This window comes from Drosophila subpulchrella, chromosome 2L, assembly GCF_014743375.2.
Source record: "Drosophila subpulchrella strain 33 F10 #4 breed RU33 chromosome 2L, RU_Dsub_v1.1 Primary Assembly, whole genome shotgun sequence".
Lineage (NCBI taxonomy): Eukaryota > Metazoa > Arthropoda > Insecta > Diptera > Drosophilidae > Drosophila > Drosophila subpulchrella.
The window spans coordinates 5,767,740-5,794,297 of NC_050610.1; the positions used below are offsets into that span (position 1 = coordinate 5,767,740).

At 41.4% G+C, this 26,558-nt stretch overlaps 7 protein-coding genes across 7 annotated transcripts in view; 3 read left to right on the forward strand and 4 right to left on the reverse strand.

Moving 5' to 3' along the window:
* The window catches only part of LOC119548690 (centaurin-gamma-1A), a 57,073-nt gene that overhangs the window by 24,965 nt on the left and 5,550 nt on the right, over positions 1-26,558 (reverse strand). The gene's annotated exons all lie outside the window — the stretch shown is intronic.
* On the reverse strand, positions 16,405-17,338 carry LOC119548695. The gene is made up of 2 exons (XM_037856158.1): positions 17,098-17,338; positions 16,405-17,029 (listed from the first exon to the last, which is right to left on the reverse strand). The coding sequence occupies exons 1-2, from the start codon at positions 17,295-17,297 to the stop codon at positions 16,477-16,479; spliced, it is 753 nt and encodes a 250-aa protein (XP_037712086.1). The 5' UTR covers positions 17,298-17,338; the 3' UTR covers positions 16,405-16,476.
* On the reverse strand, positions 17,677-18,988 carry LOC119548691. Its single transcript, XM_037856155.1, has 2 exons — positions 18,805-18,988; positions 17,677-18,467 (listed from the first exon to the last, which is right to left on the reverse strand). The coding sequence occupies exons 1-2, from the start codon at positions 18,947-18,949 to the stop codon at positions 17,719-17,721; spliced, it is 894 nt and encodes a 297-aa protein (XP_037712083.1). The 5' UTR covers positions 18,950-18,988; the 3' UTR covers positions 17,677-17,718.
* Positions 19,109-20,167, reverse strand: LOC119548692. The gene is made up of 3 exons (XM_037856156.1): positions 20,032-20,167; positions 19,797-19,962; positions 19,109-19,743 (listed from the first exon to the last, which is right to left on the reverse strand). The coding sequence occupies exons 1-3, from the start codon at positions 20,135-20,137 to the stop codon at positions 19,152-19,154; spliced, it is 864 nt and encodes a 287-aa protein (XP_037712084.1). The 5' UTR covers positions 20,138-20,167; the 3' UTR covers positions 19,109-19,151.
* On the forward strand, positions 21,610-22,561 carry LOC119548694. The gene is made up of 2 exons (XM_037856157.1): positions 21,610-21,752; positions 21,809-22,561. Exons 1-2 carry the CDS (start codon positions 21,641-21,643, stop codon positions 22,519-22,521), a joined length of 825 nt encoding a protein of 274 aa, XP_037712085.1. The 5' UTR covers positions 21,610-21,640; the 3' UTR covers positions 22,522-22,561.
* LOC119548696 lies at positions 23,304-24,191 on the forward strand. The gene is made up of 2 exons (XM_037856159.1): positions 23,304-23,434; positions 23,495-24,191. Exons 1-2 carry the CDS (start codon positions 23,356-23,358, stop codon positions 24,148-24,150), a joined length of 735 nt encoding a protein of 244 aa, XP_037712087.1. The 5' UTR covers positions 23,304-23,355; the 3' UTR covers positions 24,151-24,191.
* Positions 25,367-26,148, forward strand: LOC119548697. The gene is made up of 3 exons (XM_037856161.1): positions 25,367-25,510; positions 25,574-25,852; positions 25,918-26,148. The coding sequence occupies exons 1-3, from the start codon at positions 25,472-25,474 to the stop codon at positions 26,116-26,118; spliced, it is 519 nt and encodes a 172-aa protein (XP_037712089.1). The 5' UTR covers positions 25,367-25,471; the 3' UTR covers positions 26,119-26,148.

Genomic DNA, 26,558 nt, shown 5'->3' on the forward strand with positions numbered 1-26,558 from the left:
TTAGGTCTGTATCTGTGTGAGGGTCCGCTTGTTAATGCAAATATGTTAAGTACCGCTGGAACGGTGAGGTTGAAGACGAGGGAGCTTTGTTGGAGCAGCAGCATCTGTATCTCTGTGCCAGCCCCAAAACTTGGTTCCCAGCTCCTCAACTCCAGGAGCCCTTATACAAATTGAAGGAAAACTTAGTTGGGGAGTTGCCCGAGGCAAAAGGCAGTCAAATTCAATTTTCAGCTCCAAAAAATATTTTTAAAGAAGTATCAATGTGTAAAAGTGGGAAAAGCAGATACTCTTAAAAGTTAGGAAATGTTTTAAACAATTTAATTTTTACATATTGGCGTCTGAGGTGTAAAAAATTTAAAAAAAAATTTAATATGGGTATTTTTGCGTTAAATGTTATTTCTATGCGTATTCGAAATAATTTATCAGATTCGTATTTTAAGGATAGATGCAGTATATGTGCTAAAAACCATATCTTAAGTTATTTAAGTTAGAAATCCCTTTTTTAGATACCATTCAAACATAGTATTGACTCAAAAATGTCCCCAAATCTTTCAAATTTTTAAAGAATCCCAAAAGTCCGTAGGGTATTTATCTTACACTTCCCCTTTTGAAGTACCAAACGCCATTCAAATATTAAATATAATTTTCATCGTTTTCTTTTTTTGCTCTTCTTTTTGCCTCGTGGCAATTTTCCCAAGAGGGGACAAACGAGAACCGCTGCCAAGTCATGCCGAAATATCAAGAAATATAATTATAAATTGCAAGTGAGTGTATTATATTTTTGCGTTTCTTAAAAACAATTAAATTATTTTCGCTTTCATATGCAGAACTCAATTATTTACATACGTAAATGCGGCAAGAGCACAACTGACGCAAGTTGCCAGAAACTGAACTCAACTGAACTGAAATACTGAAATCATGTAGTGGCGGCGTGGAAAGGGGGTGACCATAAATTGTATTCTTATTCAGGGTCAGTGGGTGAGAAGAACGGGGGGACTGCTGTGTTGTGGCCCTTGTGTTTGTTTTGTATTTCTACTTTTTTCTGTTTATTTTATTTCTGTAAGTAAAGCATCACAATTGTTGCAGGCCGCGAAATATCTTTCAAAAACTGTTTGCTTAGGGCATTAGTGGGCTAAATATCGAAGTATATTGTGTAAGACGCGATATGCGATACATCATACTCGTTTCCAAAAGAGCCTTCTAAAATTAGATGCGAATATGATAATTGAATATGGCGAATGGTAATTGAGTTTAACGAATTGGGTTTCATGAATATGCATAGAGAGCACAGGGGGTGAGACATTTTAATTCGTTTAAGATTCTATGGATAAATGTCTTTAGTTCTTCGAACTGTTTATTTTTTTTATTGGTTCTATTATAATGGCAACTGTAATTGACGGTAATATATTTTTATTCTATAAAACATCTACTATCAACTATTAAATAAGCAATCCTGTTGATATGAACGACCTTTCTCTTTTCTACTTTTAGGCAACAAAACGTTCCCAGTTCGAATGTCGATCGCAAGAAAATTAATTAAAATTTCACATGTATAGTTTTTCAGGGTGTTTCTCTACCAGATCTTGGTGGGCTAAACCGAAATCAGGGCACGCTCGAGTGATTTTTCTTTTCCAGGACACGGTCAAAGTTCAAATGGGAAAAGGAACTAAGTAGGGGTACGAATTTCGCAAGAAAGAAGATCAAATAAAAATGTTTCCAATATTTTTGGACATAAATTGAATTTCGTACTTCTTTTATTATTTTTTTGGCCCAATAATTTTGAGGGGTGGAACGGCAAATCCTTTTTGGCAGATCTTCAAGGTTGCAATTGGCAATCTTGGGAATGCGATTTTTAAATGGCGTGCAAAATTTAATATTGAAGAAATGATTCTGACGTTTTGATGCGAATTCTCTTTTTTACTTTTGGATTTTTTAATGTGGTGTTGTGAGATCAGATGACGGTTTTATGATCGCATTACCAGAGCAGAAAAGTATCCCAAGTTGTTCAGTTTTTTTGTTGCGATTTGTTGCGGCTGTCTTAGGGATATAATTTTGCCGCAGAATTTATGTAAGTACACGAGATTTTTTGCTTAGTAAAATTGCCTATGGATAATTGGTGATTGCATACAATAAATACAACCTTTGAGTCAGCTTATCCAATGATATCAGAATTTAGGAAAATTGATTGTGAATTTATAAGTGATGTGAGTCACGAGGTGACTAAAAATCATCGAGTCTCTGAGTAAGTAATTGATGCAATCGAGCTTACCTGAAAAAAGAAAGAAAAACAAGGAAGAACGCTATAGTCGAGTACCTCGACTATCAGATACCCGTTACTCAGCTAAAATGACCAAAGGAAAATAGAGATATGCAGCAAAGCGAGGTTGAAATGCGCCACCTACCGGCGGTAGACAGATTTAAGCGTTGTGGGCGTTAGAGTGGGCGTGGCAAAGTTTTTTTTGGATCAATCGATAGGTATTGACAAGACCAATACATTTCAGTTAAAATTTTTTATCTAGCATGAATATTGTGGGCGCCACAGGCTTGGGCGGTTTGTGGGCGTTAGAGTGGGCGTGGCATATTCGCGTGACAAACTTGCGCTGCGCTCAAGCCTACGGAATCTAAATCTGAATTCCCATTTCTCTATCTTTGATATTTTCCGAGATATCTGCGTTCATATTTACGATTTTTTGAAGTTTGTGGGCGGTTTGTGGGCGTTCAAGTGGGCGTGGTAAACTTTTTTTTGGGTCAATCGATAGGTATTGATGAGAACAATACATTTCAATTAAAATTTTTATTCTAGCATGAAAACTGTAGGAGCCTCAGTTTTGGGCGGTTTGTGGGCGTTAGAGTGGGCGTGGCACTCTGCTGAAACAAACTTGCGCTGCGTAAGAAGCTCAGGAATCTGCACGCCTAATCTCAATAGCCTAGCTCTTATAGTTTCCAAGATCTCAGCGTTCATCCGGACGGACAGACAGACGGACAGACGGACAGACGGACAGACGGACAGACGGACATGGCTAGATCGACTCGGCTAGTGATCCCGATCAAGAATATATATACTTTATGGGGTCGGAAACGCTTCCTTCTGCCTGTTACATACTTTCCGACGAATCTAGTATACCCTTTTACTCTACGAGTAACGGGTATAAAAAATGTATTTAAATCATGAGAAGCTAATATATCTTTGGGCTATAATAAATTACAGTAAATTATTCAATATCCGGCATTCAAGAAGAAATTCATTCCCGATTTTCTATTTTTCCGTATCCACACCGCAGTAACCTAAATCAACAATGAAAATTGCGAACAAATTGCCCGAAAAAAGAAATTTCAATTTCAGCTAAAAGGGAACCAATTTTTCATGCGAAAACCCAAGCCAGAAAGTGGAATTTTCTGTGCCAAAAATGTTCCAAATTTGTTTGCCAAATCAATCAAACAGTCGAGAGAATCGAGGGCTGTGATCGGGGGATCATTTCTGCGTAGAATTTTTCACTGTCAAGATCTTGCGGGACATCTGAGGAATGTTATGCAACCCCCTATACCAGGACATTCATCTTGCGGCTTTTCAGTTGACTTCTTGGACATGCGATAAGGTTTTGCGATACAGAGATCCCAAACTAAAAAAAACATGCAATTGATACTTTTACCCCTAAAAAAAAAGAGGAGGAAAAACTACCACAAGAAAGGTTTTTCCCGACTACAGTCCGCGGGACACATGACGCGTGTCCTTTTTTCGACCAGTCATCCTAATGCATAATTGCTGGTTCCACTGACAAATCGCTGGAAATTAGTTAATTATATCCACGAAACACACAAATTCCCTTGCGGCGTAATTAAAATAATTGAAATTGAAAGTGGAATCGCCAAGGGAGGACAAAAACCCACAAAAAAGGCAATTAAACAATAAAGTTTACACGGCATTAAAAATGCAGCAACACCAACAGAAAAACATCATTTAAAGCTGTCCGGTTGAAAGTTAGGGTAAGGATCCGGGTTCGGGACAAAGGACAACTGGATGAGCGGGTTGAGTACTGGTTTTTGGGATTCAATTTCGGTGTCCTGAATGGCTAGCAACCCCCGCTCTGTCCCTCAGTCGTTTTGTGTGATTTAACTTGATGGACATGCGTCGCTTTTGTCGCCGAAGGACAATGCAAGTCCTGCAAACGGATATCAGTATGAGTACCAACTACCAGTACCAGTACCAAAACGCTCTTCATTAGCGGACTGGGCAAACAATGCAGCCGTGACTCGCTCAAGTGTGCTCATTAGCAAAGGGAAGGGTTGGAACACGCCTAACTCACAGCTTATCCTTATCAAATGCAGTGCACGTTTTTGCCTCGGAATTATTTATTTTTCGTTTCACTTTTTTTTGCTTATCAAAGAGACACGTTCCATCGCCCAGCTCATCCCCCTCGGGCTATCAGAGATAATTCAAAGCTCATATCTTGATGTTATGAAATTTCATGTCCACCGCAGAGCAGATATGGAAAATCATCCTCACAACTGCCCAGCATCCGTCCAACCCGATTCCATCACTTCGTTTCCCTTCAATGTTTGCCTAAACGTCACCTACTTCAAAGAGCTTGTCTGGGTGGTTGGATTATACCTTATAGGCTATGTGTATTTGGGTCGGCAGCTGTTGGTCGGAAAGCATCTCATCTCTGGACTGCTGGTGTGGAAAGTGCCGGCGAAAGTGATGAATAAAAAACGTATGCAGATGAGGCCATGGATGGGCCATTTCGGGTTTGTTATGATTATTACAGCTGCTGTTGACCAGAGCGAAGAGGTCCTTTGTCCTGCTCAATTGGAAAGTAAAACACACATTATGCAAACTAATTGTTTATGACCCAAAAGTGTGCCATAAAAAACATTATCTCATCTTTAACCGGAGATGGTTTGAGCATACTTAAATGGGATAGCCACATTTAATGTTTGTGGTTCGGTCACGTACAGTCTGCATAAAATAGAAGGTCCTAACGTGAAAGCTTGTGACTTGTTGGGAGGATAATTATTAATGTTGGGTAGTCCCTGCGGTTAAGAAATATAACAATAAACATAAAAATAATAATTATGATCTTTCGGAAACGTTCTGACTTGGGATTATGAAATGTACGAACAATATATCTGAGTTTTCAAAATATTCCATTGAATTTCTGGAAGTGCTAAACTGTCCTTTTTCCTGTCGTATATATTTTATGAATCACACCTCATTTGCAAGTCCAATTATGACCTATCCAATTCCGCTGTCCCAACCTTCTACCTTTGGTATGCCGAATCGGGCGACATCTAAATTGCCGCAATCAACTTTGTCCCTTGCCGCATATATATGGATCTATACATATATCCATGACATTCCTCGGCTTCGTTTACAAAAAGGAACAATTTCTTTAGCTATTTTCTAGGCAACAACTTTGATTTGAGGCAATTTCCGTTTACAATCTGTATAATTGGCGCATGCTAAAAGCGATTTGCTGCAGTTGTCCCAGTTGCAGGACAATGACCGACCCGTCGCTCCGAAAAGGATGTGTATGTAAGCCTGCCTGGCCATATTCATATTTGGAACCATTGACCAGGTCGGCAGGCGGCTTCTGTTGCTGTTGGCTTGCGTGTCGAATGCACTGGCAACTGCCAGGATACAGCGATACCAACATACCCGCGGTGCAATTGTCCTGCGCACGAGACACGCGTCATATTTTAATTATGACAGCCGACCAAAGGACTCCTGTCCTCCTCCCGTATCGCCGTGTCCTGCCGTCCGTCGGTCAGTAAGTCAGTCTGTCGGTCCGGAACAAGGACACGCAACAGCCACACACACAAACTCACACTCGCAGGCACTCAAAAAAGGGGTTGATCTGATCTAACCTCGGTGCGGAAAGAGGAAATGCCTCGATTCACCTTTGTTGACAGATTAGTGGCGATCGCCGCGTGGTCCATAAACTTGACATTTTTATTTGACACCTTGATTGTCTAAGCTGGCCACCATATTCCGCGTGCCCTATGTGTGGGCTTATTATCTGGGAGATTTTTTTGGGTTTTCATAGGCAAAGCCCACATTTTCATAGAACCGGCACGTTCCATAGACCGCAATGTCCTCAATGCTCCCGTTTATAATATTCATTCCCTTTTTTTTGCATACACATATGCCAGAAGCATTGTCCTGGCTAAACAAACTAGAACTAATGAGTGCACTTTCTGCACGCTGAGTGGTAACATTTTAAGTGAAAATGTTCCAATTATGCGGGCCGTTCGAGTCAAGGTGCAAAAAATAGCGCGGCACTTGACAAATGCCCAGTGGTTCGGTGGTTCAGTGGAGGGATGATGGGCATTTCGACTCCTGATCGGCGAAACACTGCACATGCCTGAGCAGCGGGCAGTCCAGTTTCTCCCCTATCAATGCACTATAGCTATAAAGTCCGCTGTAATACATATAACCCCCGCCATAACTCTATTTTTTTCGGACCTTGCGTGCTCACATTAATTTCATTACGGTGCATTTTCCTCATTACAAGGCTTGCATTTTATTTTAATGAACTGCGCAAGTCGCGTGTCCTGCGCCGCATATCCTGAGCGGGATTTTAAGCGACGCGCAGGCGCAGACAGTTTAAGTGCAGCACGCTTTTCGGGGTTGCAGTCAGTTGACCAACGGTCATGTCCAAGTTGCGAGGGGTTGACGAATAAGTCGGACCCTGAGAGTTTGATTGATTACTCAACTGACCGTTGAGTGGACTTAATGGTCGTCAAAGCCTAATGCCATTTGTCAATTGTACTTCGGTCACATTTGCATGCATTTCGGATTAGTTTGACAGGGGGAATCGAAATGATTGTATTAGCTTTAAGAGGGGTTCAAAACAAGGCGCTAAGTAGATCAGAAGTTTGAGCAATATGCAAACAAGGAGTTCATGCTCTTTGTAGGGCTTATAAAAATTTAAGATTATGGTATGGTACGGTATGGTGATTTCTTATATGGTCTTATAAGGATAGAAACAGTAATAGAGCTTTAAGAGGTTAAGAAAAGTATTTTAACTATAGAAGTTTTAATAAAATTGTACAATAATAAATAACTATTTCGGTAATAATGATAGAGCTTCAATAAGTTTAAAAGTATTAAATTGTAATTTGCACTAAACGATTTAACATAAGTTTGAGTTTAAGAACATGAATATTTGATTTAAATTTTTTCAGATTAAATTTATCCAAAAATCCTTTGTTTGGGGGCATTTAATCTCTGGTGAGACCTTAATCCCCACTAAACCCAATCGATTCAGTGATTTTGCTTTGCAATTTTTCGTTTCGAATTTCCAGAACAGGGCGTGCTCTATTTTGGCCTACGGTTGCGGGCCAGAAGGTTTTTCCACATTGACGTTGACAGAATGTCAGCCCAGGATTTATGTCCTGGCAGGTAGGCCGTGTTAAAAATAGTAAAAAAAAAAATCAAAATAAAAGGTAGAACAACATGCGACGACTGTCATTCATGGACTTGTCCAAATGCGGGAAATTCCGTAGCGTTTGCCATTTTCGGAATTTGATCCTGTTGATGCTGCTGAAATCCCTTTAGCTCTGCTCTGCCAAGTAATTAGTCGCCTGTCAGCGTTTGGTTTGTGCTGCGACTTAGGATCCTGGCCGGGATTTGCCACCTGCGCGCACACAGAAGCGCTGCTCGAATGTCCTGCGGCAGGCGTAATCTATCAGCGGCAAAAGGCAACAATGTGCGACAGTTTCCCCTTCCAGGGAACGCCCTACATTTGATGGAATGTCGTCTGTGCCAAATGAGAAATCGCCATGTGCTGTGCAGCTCCTCCATTATGTTCCCTGGACCAGAAGTGGGCTCTGCCCCCGTTTACCGACTGCATAAAAAGGATAACACAGTAAACACATCAGCATCAACATCAACGGCAGCAGCCACTAAATGAGTTTTGCTCTACATTGATGGCGATGCAGAGATGCTCCTCTTTATCCTGCATCCTGCTGTATATCCATTGTGAGCCAAAGTGGGTCGGCGGTTTGTTTTCGCAAAACTGTCGCCTGTTCAAAGCGCAACTCACAATGCCCTGACACACATAAAGGATGGAACTCTTCCATCCTCCATCTCCCATCTCCGGAATACGGAATCAGGAATCCCGTCACGTCGCAGGCGACGTCAGAACAAATTAGCTTAAATGCGTCTGGGCTTTTGTCCCTCATCTCACACCTTCTCCACTGATTTACGAGACAGTCACAATATCCCGAACTCACTCAGCTGTCTGTGTAATTGGCTTAGATCAGTTTGATGATCTGTGACGATCGATTTGATATAATTGGGCGTATAGCTCCGACATTTTTCTAGGCACAGAGGGTGCGAAGATCGTAAAGTATGGTAAAGTCTTAGTTTTCATTCAAGACTTGGATTGCTTTAACAGCAGACTTGGGAAAGGTTAGCACTAAGTTATTAAGGGACTGGTTACTTATTGAAAAATCCCTTTAAGTACAGTTATAGATTTGTAAAAATATAACCAAATTGAATTTTAAAACCAAAAAAAACTCAACCCTCACAGCACTTTTGGGACGGAATAATCTAGACAAAAGTCCTTTTAGTTTCGTTATTCTTAAAAATTTTTAACAAGTTGTTGGAGATTTTCAGCTTTTATTCGTGGTTCTTTTCACGAATTTCATGAATAAATTTAGTTAATTCCCTCTTATCTGCACAGAAAGAGTACTGATTTTTTCCAAACTTAAGAACTATTGTGGCCTGCAGAAACCCGCAAAATCCAACTTGAATGCTTTCTGTAAAACCCCCAAAATAGGCTCTTAACAGAACATTCCCAACAAACCCATTGTGAGCTGTCCATCACACAGGCACAAATGCAGTTTTTAGGTCTCCAAAAAAACAAAATGGAACCAAGAGAATTGTAAATGAAATGAGCTCGTTGCGAAACGGCAAAACATTTGCAGCCTCAACTGCAGTCGTTGTCAGGACAACTGGGAACACGAACTGCCGGGAGGGAATCCAGAGGCAGACTACTTCCTTGACACGGACATAAAAACCTAAATAGTTAATCCTTTTCCTTCTGTTGGGCCCGCCAGAAGATTGCGAAAATCGCCCGAAGGCGCAGGCCAAGGATGCCGAAGGATGTGAGAGCCGGTGGAAGGGGATCCCCGGTCCCAATCCCTTTCCCGAGCCCAGTGAGCCTGTGAATTTGTCAAAGAGTTGTGCAAACATTCGGGGGAACGGGTAGCCGAAAACAAGAGCAGCAACAAATCGAATGCAATCAAAATTAAAGCGCTTAGAGCTGTGACAACAGCGGGGCAAACAATCGCGGAGCCGAAGGAAGCAGGGCAATCCTTTTGGGATTTCGCACAAAGCAGCATCCCTGGGATGTCCTGCCGGCAATTTAAGCGAATTAAAACGGAGTTCGTATTGATTTAGGTTTTGGCTCAGCAACGACACAAAAAAATAAGCGGAATACCCAACCAAAGGACGAGGACATCTCCTGCTGTGGCTTAAGAAAAAAGAATATATACCTATATAGAGTATATTGAAGAAAACAGAGCAAGCTAAGGGGGAAACAAACATGCAAACAAAAACAAAAATACAGCACTCGAAGCGTTTAACTTTGGCTTAAGTGTTTGCCAGGACGTGCCAGGACGAAAACCCCTTTACCTTTTGCCCAACGTGCAACGTTGCAATGGCTGCGGTGAGCGGCAACCGAAAAAATCCCTCCAAGTGTCATCGACACTTGTGCGGCTGCCTTAAGGGTAGTGCCCCCTCGCGGGCAGAGGAACTGGATTCCAGAACCGGAACAGGATCGGTGGAGGAAGGAGCATCCCGGCAACAGGGCCGCAGGATGAAGAGTAGGCCTGAATGTGTCGCCTAAGTGCTAATAATTGTGCCCTCGCACAGTTGGCGGTCGCCGAGGGTTAAGAAGGGGATAAGACGAAAAAACTTGAACCCAAGAGCATTTTTCAGGACTTCCTACGGCTAAACGCTCTAAGGATCTGCACATTAATAGGTAAGGAGCGACAACTCCACCCAGTCAATTTGAGCAAACTTTGTCGATCTCAAATGCATAATAACTGAGATCTGATCTAGAGGCGGAATATTTACATCTTGGGACCTCATGATAGGTATGAGTTATCGTAATTTGTGGTAATACGAAAGGGTTAGGGAATTTATATTTTAGGGTGTGCATATATAGATGGTAATTTATTGGAAAACCCACAATTTATTATAAATTAATCTATAATATAATTTAATATTTCCTGGTATATTAAACAATATGTTTAATGTAGGATATTTATTTTCGTTTAAATTTCCATCTTCCGTTCTACATATTCTAACAATAAAATCCAAATCCATTCTTTTAAATTTCCAATACTATAGCCCTCATTGCGTGATTAATGATGATCAAATCCACACTAAACTATGAACCCAATGAATGTAAGTTCAGTCCATTGACCAAAATTTGCTCATTAATGGTCTGGGCCATTGGCACATCCTGATCCGTGTTCGAACATTTTTTGCCTGCCTGTCCACTCCATTAGTGCCAAAAAAAAAGGATCCCCATCATTAGCCTTGGTCCTGGGCCAGGAGTTCAGCACTCAAGTGCAAACCACCGAACCGTTACGAATAAATCATATCCGAAACCGCAAATTGATCGAAGTTTGATGACTTTTGAGAACAGTTTCCATATTTTTGAGCTGTCTTTCGTTTTTTACCGATACTTTTTGTTTCTTATTCTGGTTTTATTGTGTCTTTTATCAGTGTGCTCTCATCTAAGAAATTACTTTCACATAATTTGTGTTGTCATCTCGCCGATCGATTTTGTTAAGTTTTGTATGATTTATTTCCCTTCTTTTGGATTGCCGTCATCCCCCTGGAGAGATAAAACAGATCGATTACCGTTTTGTCTTGAGCGAAGCGTAATCGGATCAGATATAAGAAACCGCAAAAGAATACAAAAACCCTTGAAGACTACTCGCTCGTAATGGAAACTCCAGTGACACAATACAAAGTTAAACTCCTCAAATCTGATGGTGAAATGAGTAATCAACCACAATCACAAGAAATATCTCAGATCAAGAGAATCAACGGGTCCTTAAGGAGCGCCATTAGTCGTATCAAAGTGGGTAAAGGGTATAGATCATCTATCTAAATATATTTTAAGGAGATTCAAAGATGTAACAGAAAACCTAAAAAAAAATAGGAAATTGAATAATAATAAACATTGATATATTTTTTGGTATCAACTAAAACAATGCTCTTTAATTTAAAATTTGAAAGATGAGTTTCCTAAGACTGAAAATCCGTCAGTTGCTCAAGTCCTTTCGTTCTTAGTGCGTAATAAAAAAGTAAATAAAACATCTTTTTTGAATAGTTGAATTAATTTGAATCTTTATAAAGAGTACAAAGGGCAATTTAATCAATGAACTGTTTACCCAAACAACATGCAATTAAATTCGATGCTCAAACTTCCCTTCACACCTCGAAGATGTGATTCCGGTGCCATGTATGTACTTCCTCATCATCCGCAGGATCTGTCGGCAAACATTAGATGCTGGCAAGGAATCGGCTTGACTCCTAATCCTGACAACACGAAAGCTAAACTGAGAATCGTGTAGTGAAAGGAACTTTAATTACGTCTAATTATTCAAGCGTAACGTGACGGGATGAGGCGTCCCAAGACAGCGAGGATTACAGACACTCTCACACAATCCCGGGCAGGACAGACAGCTATTCGTCTGTCGTGTCAGAAATCCAGGATTAAACATATGTAGATCAGGAAGGAAGACCCTACCAGGGGGCTGATTTTTTCTTTTTCTTTCTTAGATATTTTTTTCCTTCTTGGCTTGCAGCTTGAGTAACCGCACGGTAAAAAAAAATACATCACAATTCGAAGGACAATGCCTGGCAGCACATCCTTATGAGATTAAAAATGCAAATCAGCTGAAGGCAGCCGCAAGGAAAATATGAAGGACAAGGAATGACGTTGCAGTTGGGCGGAGGGATATTGTAATTGTTGTCTGTCGAACGAGGATGGCGATGGGGATGAGGATGACTGCGGTGAGTCCTGCCCAGAAACATGACAGCTTCATGTGTGCGGTGTGCCCGGTCGTCCCGAGGCAGCTGCGCATGCGCCGTGGCTGATGGAACTGATGTCTTGGCGGTTGCACGAATATTTGTGCACTTTTGCATTGATTTTCATTAGCATTTTCGGCTTTGCTTTTTTTCTAAAATTTTTGTTTATCCTCATGGAGAATTTTAGGGAATTTTTTACAGCCGCTTGCATGATTTGACATAATTTTGATGAATGACTCGGGCTGGATTTGAGATTGTTGCCATAGCTGCTGACATGCGAGGACAACTCTATTTCGTCATGGTTGCGTGGTATTGCAAATGAATACAGAACTCGCTTGTGGAAGTTGGTTTTCACAAAAATACTTTTAAATACCCAAAATAATAAATTGACGATGCAAAAATGATTTATGCAGCAAAATGTTAGATATTTTTTAAAGTTTCTGCCACGGAAATCAACAAAAGGATACTCACATATGCCTGCTGCTCTACATACCATTCAAATTAAACAATTCTCATCACAAGTTGTTTTATGGCTCTCATAAAATCCTAACAAATGCCCCTAATGAAACATAAAAGTAACAAAGCAATGTAAACAATTCAAACAGAGATTGTATTTTGTAGCATTTTCAAATTCTAGGGTCTTAACCCCAGGTCCCGTAAGACAATGGCGCCAAAGGGTTAAGGGTGTAAACATTTGACAAAAGTGTCACATCAAAGATACGAGAGTTTGCCCTGCAACAGCTGCCCATTGCTGGAAGTTCAGTTGGTGGTAGGACCCGAAACGAGAACGGCAGGACACCTCCCCGTTTGTCATGTTAATCTAGCAGCTTGCTCGAGATCTGATTTGGATATGGAATCGGTATATCCGTAGGAATAGGAATCACAATCACAACCAACTGCAAGTGTCTGCATTTCTTGGTTTGACAGCTGTCAAAATGCTAATAAGTCATATTCAGTGTTTGCGAGTGCCTCCTTGTGCATGCCAGGCAAGGATTAAGGAGTGTAATTGAAATCACTGATTGATTGATTGATGGATCGCCGGAGTGCGAAAGAGTAAAGCTACGCACATGTGGGCTGGCTTCATTAGCGATACCAGCAGATACGAAAGTGATAGGGTACACTGATAACCATTCGATATAAAAACACAGTTTAATAACGAGAAGGGTTAACTAAATGTTGGACTGATAAATAGCATTTAAGGTTTTGAAATTTATTGCATTTTTTATTAAGCAGGATAAAACATTGGATGCATTTTTCTTAAAGTATTTTTAAGGAATTAACAAAGAAAGGTGTTTAAACTGTTTCCTATTTAGACTGTTTCCTAGATATTTCCTTACCAATTCTCCCAGTTAGTTCGCAAAGCACTATTTTAAAGTTAGTGAAACTAAAGGAAACTCAATATTAGGCCTCGGTAACTTGCACTCCTGTAGGTTGATTTATTCATTAAGCCCCTCCCAATTCCACTTTCAAGGAATTTCTCAATTAGTGAAACCAACAGAGCAACAAATTGATTGATTCCCATCGTCTCAGGAGAGCGAGTGAGGTGGGACTTAAACAAGGAGATAAGCCCAAGTTGCAGACGAGACAGGCAGGTTTCGAGGAACAGACTGCAAGTAGAGGATGTAATCCTGTTAGGCAAAACTTTGGACAGGCCTCCAGGACGAAGTTCCATGGCAACCCATCTGCAACTCGCGGCAAATGCGCAATTTTCAGCTTGACTTGGCACATGAAACAAATTCGAGATGAGTACACACAGGGGCATGTCAACCTTAATTGAAAAAATAAAAAGTAAAGCGCACGAAACTGAGCCGCATCCTTGCACAACCTTCTGCCGCATCCTTTCTGCTCCCATATTTCTTATTTCTCTTTTTTTTTACGGTGGCGGTTGTTCATTTACAGGACAGCGCACCTTTTCTTCGCGTGCGATTTTCAGGAAATTGCGATGCTCAATTACAGCGAATCTCTGCGCTGGGTATTTTGAATTTTCTCATCTCGTTTTCACCGTTGACTTGGCCAGGACAATTGCCGCGATAAAGGGGCAAAGGACGAGGAAAGTCGCGAACTTACTACGTTTCAAATTAAAACCCATTTAATGCGCAACAAGAGGGAACACAACGACGTCAGCTTCTTTAAGTAAACAAAAGACTACAGCATATGGAGGCCCGACCTTTGTCGTAACCCATTTTGTATCTTATCTCATTCGACTCGACTGTCTATGATTTATTTCCCCCTTCAGAATTGGCTCTCTAATGAATCCTAATTCGAGTGTTCAACAATTCAGTGCATCATAAATTTTAAATTAAACCCAATTTCTGGCACTCAATCCTTGGCGCAAAGGGGTTGCCCAGAATGCAAATATTTACGTCTTTCACCAGTGTGGAAAATGAAAAGCAAAGCTTTGCACTCGCTCTTTCAATTAGCCTTGTGGCTGAACTGGTGGTAGCAGGTGAGCTGAGGCCTGAAAGCCCTCAGAAGGCCCAAAAACAAGCGTAGGCAATTAAAGTTGCTCTAAGGTGGGATCCAAAGAAGTGGGCAACTTCAAAGAGGGGATTCTACGAGCCAGTTAAGTGGTTAAACTCGCTTCGAAGGGTTGGTTTAAAAGGCAAGATGAAACTATGAAAGGAATTCCAGCTAATTATCATACACAATTAAAGGAGCCTAAAAAGTTGAGGAAGAATAAACTAATTAAAAAGTTAAACTAACAATTCAACAAGTTCTTTATAATCTTTAATAACATGTTTTATTCATTACAAGCAGGACTTTAAAAAATAAAGAAATACTTTAGGGATATGAGATTAAAGTTTGATAACATTGAAACATTTTATTTAGTTCAACTTTAAAGAAGGAAATCTTAAAAACACTACAAACAAAGAACAACTCATGAATTCATTCCCTTGTGGGGTGCCAATAATGGATGCTTGAGATCCTTTGAGAACATTTTCATACCTCCAGCTGAGATCCTCAAGCAGCCACCCAGGGAGCCTACGGCATATGCAAAAACCCACACTTAAGTCTCCCATTGAGGATGAGATGAGTTCAGTAGATTTTTTGTGGTCATACACAAATCGAGGCTAATCAAACTAGGCCAACGAGATGCCCGGGGAAGTCGGTGGGTTGGCGGTACATTCAGCTAAAAGAATTTAATGGCTTTTGGAAAATTGCCTCGTAAATGTCAACAAATGGATGGGGTTGGGTGGTTTTCCTTTTCCTAGGCAGTTTTCGCTCTTTCGAATGGCTTGGCTTCCTTGGGTTCGGATTGCGGCCAAAAAGTCTGTTAGTCGGCAAGGACAATGCACAATGCAACAGACTGTCCGGTAGGTCGTAAAACTTCCTTCGAGACAATGCCACAAACAGCAGGATATCTCACAGATGGGCACTGAGCACGTACTCGTGACAAAAACCCACAACGGCTTTTTGTTTATTTTTGCATTATGACAATCTCTCTCGAGGAGACGCAAGGTGTGCCCCGAAATAGGAAAATGTAAGGAAGAAAGATGGCTCGTAAATTGCAAATGAAATGAGCCAAAACGAATTTCATTGCGGTGAAAGAAAGCTGGAGAGTTTGGAGTAAAATAGAGTTTTGAGATCAAGGAGACGCTTAGCAGTACTCTGAACTAATTAACAACAAATGATGACATTAGACCGCAATCTAAAAAATAATCTCAACGAAATCTGTGAAGGGATATAAAAAGTAAGAGACAGTGGAACAAAAAAAACAGCTGCTGGCAAAGCCACTCGCAAATCTGAGTTTAGAAAGTGTTGGACCGAAACTCGCAGGACCACCCGTCGATGTCCTGCTGCGACAGGACTCGTGCTTCGGTTTGGTACCGGCGATTGAGATGTCCTGCTGGTGCTGCTCGGCAGCGTTTTTCCACATTTCCCAATCCGATTATGGACTTTGCTTTCGCCTCCCCTCAACGCACAAAGATCAACACTAATTTATGGTTCAAACGATTATAACACCAAATGGAGGTCCCCAAAAATAGAAACTTATGATGAAGGCCGGAAATATTTTATATACTCACTGCCAATAAACGGGAAATCTAATCGAGCTTACCTGCAAAGAGAGTTCGAGAAAAAATGATTTATTAGTATTTTGTTATAATTGGAAGTGGGCTATTAAAAACATTGTTCTGGTAGAAACTATGTTTATAAAGAAAGTCAGCAATACGAAATTTAAAGACTTGTTTCCTTCAAACTATAAAGAACCTTTTATAAATATTAAAATGAACCTCGAACCAAATAAATCGGATCAATAAGTTCTGAAATATACAACTGAAAGACTATCTTTCTTAAATCTATGTAGAACCAAAAAGACCACACGTAATTCCCATTAATTTGTTATCAACTGTTGTCTAAGTTTTTTATTCACATTTAATCACTTGGAACACCTGGCTGTCGACTTCTTCGACGGCAGCACTTCAGCAAATAGCCTCCACCGGCAGAATGCCATCGACCAGTCCCAAAATGATAGCGGTAATCTCATACCAGGCTACGTTTTCCAGCACTAAGTTCATCGGCGGCACAATGAGCTCCTCCATAAACTGGGAAACTTCCGTGGGGTTGTCGTTGATCAAGATATCTAGATATTCCTTGATCAGATCGTTGATGAATTTAGTGTACAGGCGACTGTTCATAAAGCCCGTGCTCTGGGACTTGGCCTCCTCCAACTCCCAGTTAACCTTCCAGCTTTTTACGTACACCCCACTGGTGGCTGACTTTGGACGAATGACGAAGCTGCCGTAAGCTCGGAAGTTGATCAGCTCCAGACTCCAGACTCCATCGCCCCACAGGGAGAAGTCAGCTCCAAACAGACGAGCCAGGAGATTTAGTTTATAGTTTGAGCTCTTCAGGGAAATCTTGGGAAAGTTCATGTCGAACTTAATGGTATTCAAAACGTTGTTCCATTCCAGCTTGGAGAACTCGTAGCCATCAAGACCCTCGAGGATCAGTTCAGTAAAGTTTCCATTACAACTGTGGGTTAATATTTTGCATGTTAGGATCAATTCCCAAAATAAATATTAAAATTTTGAATTTCTTACCCAAAGTTCTCCGACCTGAGTGCGATTTCCTGGTAAGCTATCTGAGCCGGGGCCAAAATGGGAACCCCTCTGGCCGGATAACCACATCGCATCTGCAAACGCAAGAACTCCGTCAGTTCCCGCAGCTCATCATCGAAAAGCTTGGCCGAGCCCAAGGAGAAGCACAGAAGGGCCACAAAAATTACACAGGAAGCTCTCATCACGAATACCAAATGGCAACTACTAATTGTTGAACACCACCAGGTAGTTTTTACCCCCAACTAATCAGCAATAAAGATTAGCCCCTTAAGTGGCAAAAATCGATTAGATTGGATTAGGCAGGTGCAAAGGAGATAAACCTTTCCGTTCCCAAATTCACTTAGAATAAAAATTGGAACAATATTTTAAAACAAACCTATGACATTAGATTTTAAAATCGAAATAATTTGCTTAAAACTAAAATTTACGATTGGCCTCTCTAATTCAAGGATTTTAGTTTTATAGCACTAATATTTAAATGATATTGGAATTGGGAACAGAAAATAAAAGTTAAGTGTGGGTGGCCTCTTAAAAAAAGAACCCCCAAAAGTAGACCAAGGATTGAATATATCGACCAGTGTTTATTGACGCCCGTCTCTGAACTTAGGCCCAGGGATCGTCAGCGGGATCGCAATCGACGACAATCGGATCGTCCTCGCTCTCACCATCGCTGCTGGACAGGATCAGGTCCACGACGGTCCAGAAGTCCTTGCCCTTGAGGGCTTTGTTCACTGGCGTCACGATGGCGTCCTCAATAGTATCGGAAATGGTATCCTGGTTGTCATTGATGGCCTTCACCACGATGTTCTCCAGCTGGCTATTAATGGCGCGGTTGATCTTGCCGTCGCCCATGAATCCAGAGATGTCCGAAGTGACGGACTCCAGGGAGATGGTGGTCTTTAGCGAGGTGATCTTGGCGGATCCCCACAGCATGGGCAGCTTGTACTTCAGGGTGCCGGCAATGCGCAGGTTGATCAGGTCGAACAACAGCTCTCCGGATCCCTCGTACTCCACAGACAGACCCAACTGACGCAGGGCATCGATCACGGTGTCGGTGCTGTACTTCTGGGCGGTGGTATCGATGTTCTCGAACAGGAAATCGAAGGTCACCTTGCTGGTGATTACGTTCAGCTTGAACTTCTTGATCTGGAAGTCATCCAATCCGGCAACCTTAAGACGGAACACGTTGTTCACGGTCTCGAAGATGCCCTTCTTGAAGTCCAGGTCGATCTCGTTGATGCGCAGAGGGGCCAGCACTGGGATGCCATACTGGGGCCATCCGCACTCCATCTGCTTCTGGAGCTTGCGGATGAAGCGACGCGCCTGCCAGGACACAATGAACTGGGGGGCAACTAAGGAATGGTTTTCGATTTTAAGTTATTAACCCATATCATTGGTTAAACAACACCTAAGTTCGATATTCTTAACTAACTTTAAAATATGCATTTACATTTCACTAAAATCTTAACGTTGGACCATACAAAAATAATCTCTACTTTATTTACAGTATACAATAAGGAAACTATACAAAAAAAATTGTACACCTTTAAAAAATGGTTCAGTTGTACAAGTTACTAGGTAGTCATTCAAATTTGATTACTTTTTGAAATACAGAAAGTTATTATTATCGATTATCAGTCAGTTATAATTATATTATATAAATTTCCCTAACTTTCGGCCTAGTCTCACCTTCTACGCCCACTTCGGGCTCCACGAACAGATCAATGTCACCATTCTGATCCGCCATCTCAAGAAGACGCTGCTGCACCTTGTTGGGCAGAGTGCTGGCGGCACAAACGGCCACCAGGCAGGCCAAGACTACCAGAAAACGCATGGTTGATTGTGGCTTTTAGTAACTAAACTTGCTACTGAATTGGCTAACCCCCGACCAGAGTCTTATATACCGAAATCCATCCCGGCCGATAACGCCGAAAAGGTGATACTGAGCGGAGATAGCAGGTAGAATGGGGGACTAATTAAAACGTAGATCGTGGACTGGCTTGAATTGCTTTTTATTGATGGTGGTGGTGTCTGCCCTAGTCTATTTTTCTGGACTCCACGGCCAGCCAAGGGGCGGGGGTGGGGTTGCACGTGCCAGTGGTGGCGCTCAGCAGACTGAACAGATACCAGATCTTGTGACCAGTAAGATGTGCATTGACCATCGGCACAAAGATCTCCTCGATCTTGGCGCTGATCTGCTTCTGGTTGCCATTGATGAAGGCCGGCACCTCCTTGTCGATCATTTCGTTGATATACTCGTTGATCCTTCCGCTTCCCATGACACCGCCAATGTTTGAGGACACACCACCCAGGCTGACCACACAGCTGAACTTGTAGATCTTGATGGAACCGAAGATGAAGGGCATCTTGTACTTGAACTCGCCCTGAATCGACAGATCCATCAGGCTGAAGGACAAGGGACCCGAGCTCTCGTAGCGCACAGACAATCCCATTTGCTTCAGCATGTCCACCAGGGTATCGGTATCCAAGTAGTGGGCACTGGCCTTCAGCAGGGGTAGTTTGAAGTGGAACTTGACCTTCTTGCTGAAGGTGTAGCTGATCTTAAGCTGTTTGATCTCCATGTCCTCGAGGCCATCGAAACGGAAGCGCAGGAACTGCAAAAGTGAACTATGGATACCAATTAGATAACAGATATGATTTTGTGATTATCAGTTACTCACTCAACCACCGACTCGGCCAAGTGGATGCGCAGATCAGCATTGGTATAGGGTGCCAGTGGGGGAATTCCGTATTGGGGCCAGCCGCAGGGCAATTGGCTAATCAAGCCCTTGATGGCCTTCTTGGCTGAACCATTCAAGATCAGACCCTGAGTATCGGGCTTGGCAGCTATTTTACAGGGGGATTACAGCTATATTAGGGTACCATCTGGTTAAGATATGGCTTTGGAACACTTACGATTGCGTTCCACCAGCTGGTTCCACTGCTCCTCGCTGAGCAGTTGGACATCGTAGGCTGCAACGGAGGCCAAAAGGGCCACAAAAACACAAACGATAGCTTTCATTATATGGCCACCTTATTGATTGTTCCAGTTGGCCACTGGCTTTTATAGCAAAACTTGGGGATTTTGGATGGGCGAGGAGGCGGGAATCACTTGACCGGGTTAACATACACTTGCTAATCGTCTTGTACTGATTAGCCAAACTGAACGTAACACTTAACGCGAAAGAATTCAATCACTCGGCAATTGGTTTGGCAGAACACAAAGCAAAATGCACACTTGTATCGCTTAAGTGCCTTGTTTTGGCCTAATCTCTTTGGCCAATTGGCCAATCGAGTGTCAAAATCATTTAACAAATATATATATTGCCTATCTTTGCCGGGATTATAGGCAAATAACCCGACTACCGGGGGTAAAACTGCGTCAATGCAGGTGTCCGCGGATTACCGTTGTTGACTGATTCGTATCACTCAATTGGGGGTACATTCAATTGTCACCCAAGCTTCACCGACTTGACTGGTACTCTTCAAAATCTTTTAGGCTTCTCACAAAGTGGTTTATGGTATTACTGTTTTGATTACGATTTTATAGTTCGAGCTGGATCACGTGCGTAATCATTTTTTGATCGTTGTGTTGGGCTAGGGCTGGCAGAAACTTTAGGGCCCATAATTCATTTAGAGAGTATTTGGCTAGCCATCTGAACTTGACCGTCTGGTATTGTTTATTAATAGTTCCATCCGTAAGTCCTTTAAATAAGGCCATAAACCACTCAATGCACTCGAAAACAGTAAGATTGTAAATCAAAAAGCAAACTTCGCAGACTTTAGATTCACAGAAGTGCACGGATGATTTCAATCCGAAATAAACTTATGAAGAAGATTATCATTATGGGTGTTTTGTTGACTCTGGATTTTGACGCATTTTTCTTCAGTTCTAACACCTGCATGACCTCAATATTGATACCTTAAAAATATTCTTGTTTGTTTCTAACACCTGTGTGTCCTTAAAATAAATATGAACGGAAAGTTTTTAAAGAACCATAGATAGCTTTTAAGTAGTTAATAACCTGTAAATAAGTAATTAGTTAAAAATACAATTATATGGTCCAAAAGAGTTTTTAAAATCGCTGAGATAAGATGTCTGGAAAAATGCAAACGTGTTGGTCTGCACTAATCTTAAAAAAGGGTTTTCCAATCAAAAACTTTTTCAACCGTGAACCATTATCAATCGAGTCACGCCCCGAACAGACTTTGATCACGCGACCATTCAGGGTATGTTTTTGTTTGAGCAAAAACTATCTAACTTGTTATCCGCCTGGCAGATCTCATAATTTCCTTGGGATAAGAACCTCAATGTATATATAACCAATCATTAAAATTAAAAAATATGCCAACCGGGGAATCGGTGGCCTAGATAAGACAGCAATAGGGCATCGATCGAATGAGCGGTGGCTAATCAAATCCCACTCGGGTACCAAGCCCCCTTATCACACCACCCCACCTGAAAGGTGGATCGTCTATAAAAAGCGACTCGTGCGACCGGACGATTGAGTAGTATAAATACCGCATGTACTACGATCAGTTGGTAGGACTTCTAGTCAAAGCAATAATGAAAATCTTTGTGGCTCTTTTGGCTTTTGTGGCCGTTGCCAAGGCGGCTTCCGTGGGTCAGCCCATTGGTGAGTATTCCAGATGATGGTTTTTTCTCAGTTATTTATCTTATCCGAACACTTAGCTACCCAATCGATCTCCAGCTCGATTGTGGATTTGATCGAGGGAATCCAGGAGCAGATGCCCTGTGGCTTCACCGGACTGGGCATTCCGCCTATGGCTCCCCTGAGAATTGACCACAAGGAAGTTAACATCGATACCAGCGCGCTGAAGGCTGAGGGAACCATTGACCATTTCCGCCTCAATGGTCTGAATGAGTTCGACATCGATGAGATGAAGGTCAACGCCCTGACCAGCAAGGTCACCTACAAGTTCACCTTCCGCGACGTGAACGTGGACACCCACTACGATCTGAGTGTGTTGCTGAAGAAGTACGGATTCACCATCAAGTTGATCGGCGCCGGTCACGCCAAGTTTGCCATCAAGGACATGGTCATCTGGGGCACCCTTAAGTACTCCCTGGGCGTGCTCAGCGGCAACCTGAAGCTCAAGTCCCTGGAGGTGCGCACCCACTTGGGTGAGGTTGACTCCGAAATCGAGGGCATCCTGGGCGATGGCAGCATCAACGAGAAGATGAACGAGTACCTCGCTGAGGCCGTGGAGCTGGCCATCAATGAGAACGAGGATCTGATTGCCGACACCATCGAGAGCATTGCCCTGCCCGCGGTTAACAGCGTCTTGGACGACGTCAGCCTTGCCGATGTCATCTCCGGTTCCGGTTCCGGTGGTGAGGGCGGTGAGAAGGAGGTCTGCATTCCTCCCGAGCTCGAGTGGTAAACAAATCATCGGTCATTAAACAACCGTTTTGAATCAAGTATTCGTCATCTGGCCTTTTGTTTGCGGGGAGGTTTTCCAGCGGGTTGTCTGGATCCAGCCACATACTTAAGTTTTAATACTTAAAGTTTTTTAAAACCTAAACATTTACAACACCTATCACTTATGGTCTTATTTCAAAGGCGGTCTAATCTTAAGTTGTGTCTTATCTGCAATAAAACACTTTGCCAAATTATTTGCCGATTAATCAGGCTACTTAAGTAACGACACAGAAAGAATATTTCACTCCAAACACATAACATAGTTTAAATAATGAATAGTTATATAGATAATGTAGAATTTCATTTTGACCGGAGAATAAATAAATAAATCAAAAATAAAATAATTAGTTATGAAACCACTGGATTTATGAGAGCTTAAAATAGGTTTTATAAACCTAATAAAATGGATTACATTTTAAAGCTTTTTTATAGAATTTTCCGAACAATGAAGGCCATATCTCGAAGGTAATGGTAATAGAAGTACCCCTAATATTTTTGATTAAATTTATCAGTTTGTTAAATATTTTGATTTAAATATACACATTTTTATAGAAAAAAGGTTTTTATTCGTGTATAATTCTATAAAGGGGCTACTTATTATGTATTGTGTACACCAATGGCAGTTGTATTTCCACCAACACGTGTTAATCAACCATAGGCACTTGATTTTTTCTTTGTGTACAGATAGTTTATCTCAATGGACGTATTCCTATATAAGAGGAAAGGCTTTGCTAGGCTTCGACTAGTGGATTTCGTTTGCTGGAGAGGCTAACTAGAGTGTTGTGCTTAATTAAACATGAAGTCTGTGTTCCTGATTTTACTTATCTTGGCTCTGGGCAGCTGTCAGGGTGCCGAAGTAGCCGAACCTTTGTCAGGTGAGATTTGAACCAGAGGACTAAATCTAAAGGAGTTAATAATCCTGTACGTTTTTACAGCCCAGGACCGCTCATTTTCAAGCGTGATTGTGGAGGGAATGGAGGCGTTTAGAGGAGTCCTACAAAAGGGAAGCCCAGAACATGGAATTCCCGTGATGGCCCCCATGAAGGCTGCCCAAAGGTCCTTCGAGTTCACCTCTGGAGAGTTCAGTGGAACTTTTGGAGTCGAAGACTTTGTGCTGCAGGGCCTCGATCAGTACGAGGTTAAATCAATGAAAATGGAGGTGCTCAGGAGTCGCGTAACCTTCGAGTTGCACTTTCCCAGCGTAAATGTCACCACCGATTACGACTTGGACTTGGGCAGTGGCTACCGCGTTAAGCGCACTGGTGGCGCCTTCTTTGCCCTCGAGGATCTGAACATCCAGGGCAGGATCAGCTACTCGCTGGGTGTCTTCACGTCCCAGCTGCGCGTGAAGGATATCCTGATTTACCCTACGGTGGGCAATGTCAACTCGCAGATCGAGAACCTGTCCAAGTACCGCATCTTCAACCGCAAACTGAACGAGGTCATCGAGGAGTTCGTCACCCTGACGATCAACGACAACACCGACTTCGTGGCCTCCTGGGTCAGTGAGCAGGCCACCCCCATTTGCAACGAACTGATCGGAGATCGCACTTTGGCTGATATCATTGCTATTATCACGGGAGGAAACTAATTATAATGCCCAATAAAATTAACCTATTTTCCCAATTTAAATGCGGCATTCAATTGGCGGTGGTTAAAAACGTGGGAGCCATAAACCATGTGCGATCAGTTTATTATTTTGGTCAGCAGCAGGTGAAAAACACGCAAAAACACACCACAAATTTGGTTAATCTAATCACACAGATTAAGCTTATAATAGAATTTCCTTTTGCCTAAGTTGATTAGGCCAACTAGCTGATCACGTTTTCGATTATAGATTTTTTGGGTACATTCGCAATGAAGTCACATGAATAATAAACCATTTTCTATTATTTAACGGCGTGTTTTCCCCTTTAATAGGGTGTGTAAACTAACATATCCAAAGTAGCTTACATACTTTAAAAAAAGGAGGCATACTTTTGGGCAAGTAAAAATTTAAGCTGTTTTAGGTTGAAGAGAATTTCATAGCCTAATTTTGGACTAGGCTCTATAGGAAATGAACTGTTAACATTTCACTGCATACTTTTTGGTGCTCAAATGTATGTAAAATGTAACTTACATTAACAAAAATGATGTAGTGTTTGGGACAGGGATCAATGACCGATAAGTTATAAAAAATATAAATAATAGTAAATTAATTAATTAATAAATTAAGTTAAAAATATTAATTAATAATTAATTATTTTTAATTTCATGAGTTCAATATACAAATTTTTATTTTATTTTTACATTAATTTTAGCTTTTTTGAAAAATATTAATCCTATTTATAAAAACAAAAGCCTCCCATTTTTATTTTCGTTGTTAAAAACCCCTATTTTATTGCAATTAGTCCTTTAACATCAAATACTAACAATAAACTGAATTATATTATTATCTCGTAGCATATGGCAGCAGATACCCTGATTACTGGCAAATATTTGTTTTGTGTATGCCAACTTATGTTATTTATAACCATACCCTTGGCAAGGTTGCATCAATGTTTGTTAGGTACTTGATAACAGAATCATGCGAGTGCTATACCACCCAGGCAGCTAGACAGACCTTGACAATAAAAAGACAGATCAATTGACAATGTGCTCTCACTGTTTCCAAAAACGTGTCTCAATAACTTTTTCTAAGTCGCAATTAAAACGACCTGGATTTCTCACATTTGTTGGGAAAAATATGTTATCATCTGGGCGACCAGAGAGCGCTACGAAATTCCCCAAGCCAGAGAAACCCTCGGGAGCTTATCACCCATTTGAGAGAATCGAACATCCCACTACTAATCAAAGCAAGTCTATTATTTTCAATTAGTTTAAAAATACCATTCATTGAGTTCGGAAGCTTGAAATATATACAATCTCAAAAAATGCTGCTGAAATATATTCCCTTAATTTTGTTGGTCCAGGTAAGGAAAGCTCAACCCTCTCACTTAGGATTACTTAATTAAATGTAATATTTTGTTCTTTAGCTTTTAGTAGCAACTGCTAAACCAACTAATCCACATCTATTCAATTCCGATGATCCATTGCAAAGGGATTTGGAGAGGCAGGCCAAGGAGGAGACAGTCCACCTCCTGGATTCCCTGTTCCGTTCTCAGATCGCCTATTTCACCGAGGTGAAGACCGCTCTGAATCCCCAAACAAAGCGATTCCAGGACATTAGTCTTTATATTACACGCCTAAATCAAGCCATTGCTGAGAAGGATCTGGACAAAAAGGATCAAATATGGAGGGACGTTTTTGAAGAGGTAATATTATCGGCTACTTTATTTTAATTAAATATAAAACTTATTCCTGCACATCGTCTTTGCAGTTCAAGGAATCCCCCCTACTACTGAACAGGGAATCTGAGACAGGTCTCACCGACTCGCAATACAAGACCCTGCTTACCGGTCAAAAACTCCAGGACATATCCACCAAGTTCGTAACCGATGTGGCCGATTACTTCTGGGAAATGGCCAAGCTCAGTGGCAAAGTCGTTGGTAATGGCATATCGAACGGTAATCAATCTTAATTCCAATAAACCAATAGTGAATTTATCAAACGGTATATCTTATTTCGCATAATAATTATGCCAGCAGCGCAGTCAATAATTTATTGACAAACTCAAAGCGCGGTGAATCGACACACTTAAATTTCCAAATTTAAGTTTTTGTTGGCACACTTTTTTTTGGAAAGAAATATTGTGCTGGAAATAGCGGTAATACCAGGCTTTAACGGCTTTTTGCTGACCATTATTACAGATTACTTAGGCTACATTTCAGGTGTGAATCAAAGCTGTAGGGCTCTTCAGATTAAAATGGATTTTGTTTATTTATTTATCTTATAATTTAAAGTGCCTTGTTGATTTTTTCATCCACTGTATTACAATGGAGACGCCCGCAGTCAAATGAAATGATAAATTCCTATACACCCATCACGAATTCGTGAATCACTCGGCAGCGTCAACCAAAT